This window comes from Microtus pennsylvanicus, chromosome 13 (genome assembly GCF_037038515.1).
Source record: "Microtus pennsylvanicus isolate mMicPen1 chromosome 13, mMicPen1.hap1, whole genome shotgun sequence".
NCBI lineage: Eukaryota > Metazoa > Chordata > Mammalia > Rodentia > Cricetidae > Microtus > Microtus pennsylvanicus.
In genome coordinates, this window is record NC_134591.1 from 75,659,921 (window position 1) to 75,668,662 (window position 8,742).

Sequence of the window (8,742 nt, forward strand, 5' to 3'; positions counted from 1 at the left end):
CCACTGCTCACCAGCCCAGTGCAGACGCCAATGGCAAACACCACCATCCATTTCACTGCCTCATATCTTCGCGCTTTCTGTTCACAAGGGAAAAGAACGGGTCCATTAGTGACAGGAAAAGGATGCATCTTGGCTAACCAACTCTAGACTAAATCTACCGAGACAGCAAGCTTGGTGAGGAAGGACAACCTCAGGTGCCTCACAGTGACACTGATGAATCCCACAGGGCTGCATATACTGACTGGAGGAACACTGGATGGCAAGAGGAAGTCTAGGGATTTTGGATATATGGGTGGGACACACAAGTGCCACCACTGTGTGTGTGACCATCTGGGTCCTGGAGATCAAATGCAGGGGTCTAGGCATTTAAATGCCCCTCTTTCACAAGAAGACTTAAAGGAGAAAGAGAAAGGACACTTACTGGGTCCCAGGAGGACAGAAAAGAAGCTGTAAAGACCTCTCAGCCCTAAGAGACCAAGATTTGTGGGCTCACCTTATTATCCATGGTCTCCAACACCTCCAGGTAAGGGTCATTGATGCAGCGGTCATAGTCCAGACTCTGAAATTACAGAATGATAATGGCACACACGAAGAAGCGACATAACCTAACACTAGAAACGTTCCACTTTCCTCCTGCAGCATCTGCAGTGCCAGGGAGGGCTCAGTGGAAACGCAGGCTCTGCCCCTGTGGCAGGCGGCAGGATCTCTGCGTGACTGGGATCCCCAGGTAAGGCACATGTACAGCGAGACCCAGCACACTGCTTCTGGAAAGCACCTCACGCTCCGGCGAAAGCTTGCAGTGGCACAGCTCTAGGGCCTGGGAGGTCATGCCCAATGGTAGGGTAGGGTACATGAGGCCGTGTGCCATCCCAGCACTGGGGAAAAAAAAAGGCAGACTTTCCTGTTTCTACAAAACAGTTAAAGATATTCAGCTATCACCAGGCTTGTCCAACTTATTCCTTAAGTGTGAACAAACTTTCAATTAACCAGAACCAAGTTAACCCAGACAAACTAATTCTAATTCTCTTTATAGGTGGCTTCCATGAAAACAAGGCTAGCCACAAGGCAGACCCAGACGGGCTATCTTTAAAGCAACCTGTCAGTTATGTCAGAAGAGGCCCAGCTTCAGCCCAGCTCCTCCAATTTCTACACCTAAGGCAGTAGTCCTTCAGCCATGCTCCAGAGACCAGACATCTCAGACCATGAGCACCTGCGCTAAGGACAGCCTGAGCGACATCCAGAGGGAAGGATGACTTCATTTCTAGGTACCACAAGAGAAGCGGTGGTCTGTCAACAAAAAGCCCAGCTGTGCTCTCCCCGGCCCTCAACCACCTCCACGGCCACATCAGCTAATAAGCAAGTGGACGTTGGCCTGGGGCCTTTCTCCCAGGCACGAGTTCTAGGTCAGGCAAATACATGAGTGATGTGTAATAATTTAATCCATCCGTGACTGCTGGGAGCAAGTCCAAATTCCTTTGTTCTTTTGTTTTGTTTTGTTTTTCCGAGACAGGGTTTCTCTGTAGCTTTGGAGCTTGTTCTGAAATTCCCTCTATAGACCAGACTGGCCTTGAACTCACAGAGATCTGCCTATCTCTGCCTCCCAAGTGCTGGGATTAAAAGCAAGCGCCACCTGCCACACACACCCCCAAATTCCTTTTTTATAAGTTATAGAGTAACAACAGATAACTAGTAAATCAATTATCGTACATCTCAAGATTGGTAGCAATCAAACCATTAAAACAAAGTCATTATCACCAGATATGGAAATGTTCAGACTCATTAAGGGGAAAAGAAATGACAAAAAAAAGGCAAGGTGTAGAGGCTGGAGAGATGGCTCAGCAATTAAGAGTGTGTGTGTTGTACCCATGCACAGGCCTGGTGTCCTTAGATGTCAGAAGTGTTGGATCCCCTGGAACTAGAGTTTCAAATGGTTGTGAACAATCATGAGGGTGCTGAGAACAGAACTCATGCCTTCTGTAAGAACAACCACCGAGCCAACTCTTCAGCACTATATATATATAATTAAAATTTTTCTTTAATGCAAGAAAAAAACGGGTGTGGTGGCACATGTATTTAATCCCAACACTTGAGAGACAGAGACAGGCCTCTGAGTTCAAAGCCAGCCTGGTTTACATTGTGAGTTCTAGTCTAGTTTGGGCTACATAGTGAGACCCTCTCAAAAAAACCGAACAAAAAAGCAACATGCAGAATAAAATGTATAATCAAGGGCCAGGGATGTAGCCTAGGGAGGTACATAAAGAGTTGGTTATTCAGCACCATGAAAACAAATCTAAAATGTATGACATAACCGTATTTTGATTTAACAGAATTAGGCATACGGAATGGGAAAACATCTCAATAGAGGGTTTTGGCCATTCACATCTGGGTACAGAAATTCTCTTTTGGTGTGTGCTTTTTTTCTTAAGACAGGATCTCATGTAGCTCAGGATGGCCAAGGATGACCTTGAACTTCTGCTGCTTCTGCCTCTTTCTGCCAAGGGCCGAGATGACAGGTGTGCGCCATCATGCCTGGTTTGACAGTGCTGGGATGGAGTCCAGGACTTTATGTATGGTCACTCAATCATTCTACCATGTAAACGCTAGGCTGAATGGGTTTTATATTAAAAAAGATCACTGGGATTCAGAGAGATGCTTCAACAGTTCAGTGCACTGGCTGCTCTTCCAGAAGACTCCAGTTTAGTTCTCAGCATCAGTTTAGTGGCTCACAACTGCTAGTAACTCCAGTTCTAGGGGACTTGACGCTCTCTTCTGGACTCAGCAGGCACCTGCATTTGTGTGTGCCTACCCACACACATTAAAAAATCTTTATAAAGTAATCCTTTTCTGATTAAAAAACAAGAACAACACAAGAAGAAAATCTGCAAGGAAAGTGGATTCATTCAGGAGAGACTAAATGTATATACAGACTTATGAAAACACATACAAACTGTCTTAGGGCTTCTCTTGCTGTGAAGAGACACCATGACTACAACTCTTATAAAGGAAAACATTTAATTGGGGTGGCTCACTTATAGTTCAGAGGTTCAGTCCGTTATCATCATGCTGGGACATGGTGGCATGCAGGCAGACATGGTGCTAGAGAAGCAGGTTAGAGTCCTACATCTTAGAGGCAACAGGAAGTAGTCTGAGACACTTAGCATGGCTTGAGCATAGGAAACCTCAAAGCCTACCTTCACAGTGACACGCTTCCTCCAACAAGGCCAGACCTACTCCAACAAAGTCACACCTCCCGATAGTGCCATTCCCTATGAGCTTATGGGGGTCAGTTACATTCAAACTACATACACACTCTAAGAAAGTCTATTAGAGTAACTACTTTCTAGGAACAAACAGGAAAATTAAGATGTTGTAACCTATCGGTCTCTTTTCATGCTACAGTGAAATGCGAAAGTGGTCTTCAGACCTTGGATCTCCAGTATGTGAAGAGTGCCTTCTGGATGCTACTGCAATGACTGAGCTAAGAGCTGAGCCCCTAAAGAGAACCAGGATGTGGCTGGTCACCACAGAGACTGAGACATGATTACAAAGTTCAACTTTCTTTTTTTTTTTTTTGGTTTTTCGAGACAGGGTTTCTCTGTAGCATCGGTGCCTGTCCCGGAACTAGCTCTTGTAGACCAGGCTGGCCTCGAACTCCCAGAGATCCACCTGCCTCTGCCTCCCGAGTGCTGAGATTAAAGGCGTGCGCCACCACCGCCTGGCTAAAGTTCAACTTTCATACAGGTACATACCTGCAATACAGCACTCAGAACAGTTTAAGGCCAGCCTGGGCTACAAGGCAAGACCTAGTCTTGCTTAGCTTTCTATTTTTCTCCTTATCCTTCCTCCTCCTTTTGTTGTACTGGGACCAAACCCAGGACTTTGCTCATGTTAGGACTAAGTATTCTCCCTCTGAGATATATTCCTAGGCTCTGTGACACTGTATCTCAAAGAGAAAAGAGAAGGAGCGGAGAGAAAGTTTCATTTCTAACTGCTGACCTCCGGGAGAAGAGTTGAAGACTAAGTTGCTCACCAAGGATGCCACCAGTCAACTTATGTCATGCTCGAAGGGTGGCTCCCCAGGAGAGAGGATGAAAGCTCCTCACACCTCACCTGCATACCATACCCTCTACCCGCCTGTATGTCTATACCTTTTATTATATCCCTTGTTAATAAACAAGTTGATCAAAACCACATATCCCTGAGTTCTATGAGTGGCTCTACCAAAATACCAGATTGGGGCAGAGGGACAATCTGTCTCTCTCTCTTTTTCTTTGTTTTTTGAGACAAGATGTAACTCTGACTATTCTGAAACTCACTCTGTAGACCAAGCTGGCCTCAAACTCACAGAGATCCACCTGGCTCTGCCTCCCAAGTGCTGAGAATCCTACCACTTCCAAAGGACATCTGAAGGGAGGCAGTCGTGTGGACTCCTCAACCTGTGGCAACTGTTGCTACCTCCAGTCAGCCACTGTCTGCTGGAGAACTCCTTGGTGTGTTGTGTTTAAGACTCATGTATCTGGTGTCAAGACAGGGTTGGATGAGAGTAAGAGGAAGCGCTTTCTCTGAAGCCTCTGTCTACCAAGGGCAGGATGCGCCACAGGCAGTCAAATGCTGGGAATTCCTCTCCAGAACTGTCAACAGGGGAAGATGATGGAGCCTTAGTCACAAGGCAGGATGAAGACCTAGTAGGTAGCCCCAACTTTGTCCCAGACAAAGTTTGTCTGTTCTTCAAACTCAGTCATCTGTCTTGTCTCACCTGATATCCATGTGCAAGCCAACAGAGATGCCTCTATTTTAAATGTCAATTAAAAAAACTAAAATCAAATACTCTCTTTCTGAAGGTGCCTATCCATCCTCCCTCTTCCCTGAGGAGAAGGCTATCTTATCTACTTTTCAGCTGTGCCTAGCTCCTTTTAATCCAGCCGTGACCAGTTTATTTCCCTTCAAGGAGGAAAGGGAATGGTCTTTGTCCCATACCAGGGCACCACAAATAAGTTTCAGTTCTCTAGAAGAAGCAAATCTACTGAGGCAGAAAGATTAATGGCTACTTAAGCTAGGTGTGGTGCTAATACTAATAGATTGCTGGGCTGAAGGCCATCTAGGTCTGCAAAGAGTGACCCTGTCTAAAAATAAATAAATAAATAAATAAAACCTGGCCAGCTGGTGGTGGCACAAGCCTTTGCCTTCAACCCCAGCACTCAGGAGGCTGAGGCAAATGCCTGTGAGTGTGAGACCAGCCTGGTCTACAGAGTGAGTTCCAGGACAGCCAGGGCTGTTACACAAAGAAAAACCAGTCAAACAAACAAACAAAAAGCTGACTAGATGGCTCAGTGAGTAACGTGTGAAGAACTGACTGTTCTCCGACCTCCATCTGACCCTCAAACACAGCACCTCTCGGAAACAGCATTAGATTTTATATTTTATATGTGTGAACGCTTTGCCCGCATGCATATATGCGCACCACACATGCATGCCAATTCCCCACAGAGTCCAGAAGGGAACATCAGATCCCCCTGGAACTGGAGCTATAGTCCGTTATGAGCAGCCATGGGGGTGCTGGGAACGGAACCCAAGACCGCTGGAAAAGTGCTCTAAACTGCTGAGCCATCTCTCCAGCCCCTAATAATAAATTTTAAAATTTAAAAGAAAACAAGGAAATGTCATTCCCCACCCCCAAATAAACATAGCAGCTGCTCCATCAGGGGAAGAGGAATGATGTTCAGTGATTGTTAATGAGTACAGATTTCCTTCCAGGATGAAGACAGTGTTCTAAAATTGACAAGTGACCGTTGTATACTTCTGTAGATACACTAAGAACCACATGGAACGAGCTACGTTTCATTGTTGTTTGCTTTTTGAGACAGGGTTTTTTTTTTTTGTATAAAAGCCTTGGCTGTCCTGGAACTCATTCTGTAGACCAAGTTAGATCCACCTGCCTCTGTCTCTGGGATTACAAGCGTGTGCCACCATGCCCAGCTGGAATGGTCTACTTTACTGGATGAACTGCACGACCTGTGCCTGAATACCTCAGTCAAGCTGCCAAGGGGAATTAGAAGCAAGGGCAACCCCAGGGAACCTCAGCTGGTATAAGGTACCGGGGAATCTATGACCATGTCCAGCAGAGGCTGGTCTGCTCTGCTGGGACTAACCTTTTATTTCTGCTATATATATTGTTCTTTGGCTTGGGGAATGAACAACTCTCCCATCTCCCTCAGCTCCACAGTTGAAATCATCAGTATTTTGTTTTAATTATTTTCATTCATTTACATAATATATTTTAATGATATTCAACCTCCCATTATCTTCTTTTGTTCCCTGGCAACTTTTTTCCAATAAGCTTTGTACAGCTTGTCTTGCTGTTTGCGGCTATGAATAAAAAGTTTGAGGCCAGCCTGGGCAATATGAAACTTTGCCTCAAATTAAAAAAAAAATTTTTTTTTATATGCACACACACATTTTTTTTAACAAGAGTTTTGGGTTTCTGTCTTTTATTTATTTATTTATTTATTTATTTATTTATTTATTTATTTTTTGGTTTACAGAAATATGCCACCATAGGCAACATTTCAACAGAAGGGTTTTCCAGTCGACCCTTCGCTGAGCAGACTTTCCTGATTAAGTATCAGAACGGATTTGCTCTTGCATACACAATGCTCTCCACAGCTGATATGTGAAGATGGTCAATTGGGAAATAGTAAAGATTTGCCGGAAAAAACATTTACCTATAAAATTCACATGAGGAGGCTATCAGATAGGAGTGACAGTCTTGGTAAGGACAGGGTTGATGAAGCAGCCTTTGTGGGTTCCCAGAGGGGTTTTTCCCCGCTCAGACTCTCAAGCCCTGGACTCTCAAGTGCTGGACTACAGAGGCACCACAACACTGGCCCCACGCTCTTAAAAGTCCCATACCTGAAACTGGAAACTATAATCAAGAACAGGTCAGAGTCCAGAGGTGATGGCACACACACCTTTAATCCCAACATTTGGGAGGCAGAGGCAGGCAGATCTCTATGAGTTTGAGGCCAGGCTGGTCTACGGAGTGAGTTCCAGGACAGCAAGGGCGGTTGTGCTGAGAAACTCTGTCTTGAAAAACCAAAAATTAAAAAAGTTGGAATGAGCCAGGCAGTGGTAGCGCAACCTTTAATCCCAGCACTTTGGGAGGAGGAGGCAGGTGGATCTCTGTGAGTTCAAAGTCAGCCTGGGCTACAGAGCGAGTTCCAGGGACAGTCAATGCTACACAGGGAAACCCAGTGTTAAAAAACAAAACAAAAGGCCAGAATGAAGAGAGGCAAGGCCTCCTAACAGCTCGCAAACACGCCTCTGTCACGAGCACTCACAGTAAAGAGCTTCAACCCTGGGGTAAAAGTTTAACGGCAAACACGCTCTGTATCCAGGCATTAACACCAGACCTTGTGTGGGGGTTAAGGAGGGAATGGACTTGCTAGGTGGCATTCCCAGGTCAGTTATCTCTGCCCCACTCACACCTGAGGACAGAAGGTCAAAGAGCATCCCTGGCTGGAGGTCTGAAGGAGCCAGGCCTCTCACTACTTCAGTCACCCAAGACAGCATCCGAATACCTCACCTCGTAGTCTTTCCTCGGAAGGATCTCATCCTCCTCTTCCTGTGTCTCCCCAAGGATGGTCTAGAAAAACAGATACACAGAATGGAGACCTTTGACTGGTTACGGGTGGAAGGAAGGGAGTCTTACTAACATCTAAGTCAGCGGGAGCCATCATCAAAGAGGAACAAAATTTCAGAAACACATTTGGGATGATGGTATTTAGTCACTAGCTGAGCTCCACATGTCTACTGATTGACACATTCTCCCAATCACAGCGCTCACCTTCAGGACATCTGAAAGATGTCTGATGGCAGCTTAGTGAGGACAAAATTCGGGTTTCATTTGACAGCACACGGAACATGAAAGCAGCGGGAACGTGTCAACTCTGAGAACACAACTCAAGTTTTCCCAGGTTGCTTTGCAGGGGAAAGCCAGATCATCAGTGACCCAGAAAGAGTGGAGGACAGAATAAGAAATGCCTGGAAAAACTAAACCAGCTGCACAAGCATCAAGCCCTGCAAAAGGTCTCATTCTCAAAATGCTTGCTTCATTAAAAACTCCGATGCAAATAAAAGAATAACACGGACAGCATTAACCCAAGCTGGCCGAGATCCTCCCTCTGGCTCAAAAGAGAGGGGATGAGAAAAGAACTCAGACTCGAGCACGCGAAGCAAGGCGGATGCTCGCAGAGCCGAGGCAGCGGTCCCCAGGGCCCCACCCGCAGCCACCTGCCGGCGCGGTTCGGCTCGGCCCCACCCCCGGCAACGCCTCTTGTCATCCCGTAGCGACTGCCCCCTCCCCAGCCCCGCCGCCACTCACCAGCTCCTCGGGGGTGCGGCTCTCGCGTTCACCGCAGCAGCAGCACCACCTGCAGCAGCAGCACACAGACCCCCTGCACCCCGCCATCTTCCTCCTTTCCTGCCACTCCGGACCCCCTAGGCCAACCCCCCTCCCACCCAGGATCTGCGCCTCACGTGACTGGTCCCGGGAGGGTCACGTGGCCCTCTCGAGCTTAGGGAAGGGAGACAGGGAGTGGCTGTAGACGGGTGGGGCGAGAGCTCGCGTCACATGACGCAGTACTAAGCCGGCTTCCCAAGAGACCGCCGGGCGCGGCCATGTTGGGGCGGGACTTCCTGTCGCTGTCTTTGAACTTCCGCCTACCTCTTGTCCCGTTTCCCTTG

The 8,742-nt window shown here is 46.9% G+C and overlaps 1 protein-coding gene across 1 annotated transcript in view; it reads right to left on the minus strand.

Moving 5' to 3' along the window:
• The window catches only part of Clcn6 (chloride voltage-gated channel 6), a 33,477-nt gene extending 24,781 nt beyond the window's left edge, over nucleotides 1-8,696 (minus strand). The window contains exons 1-4 of the mRNA XM_075945671.1: nucleotides 8,381-8,696; nucleotides 7,583-7,642; nucleotides 494-559; nucleotides 12-77 (exon numbers count right to left, since the gene is read on the minus strand). Of these exons, the coding sequence (XP_075801786.1) occupies nucleotides 12-77; nucleotides 494-559; nucleotides 7,583-7,642; nucleotides 8,381-8,467 (279 nt within the window). The 5' untranslated portion in view covers nucleotides 8,468-8,696. The remainder of the gene's footprint in view (nucleotides 1-11; nucleotides 78-493; nucleotides 560-7,582; nucleotides 7,643-8,380) is intronic.
• Between the last annotated feature and the right edge of the window lie 46 nt (nucleotides 8,697-8,742).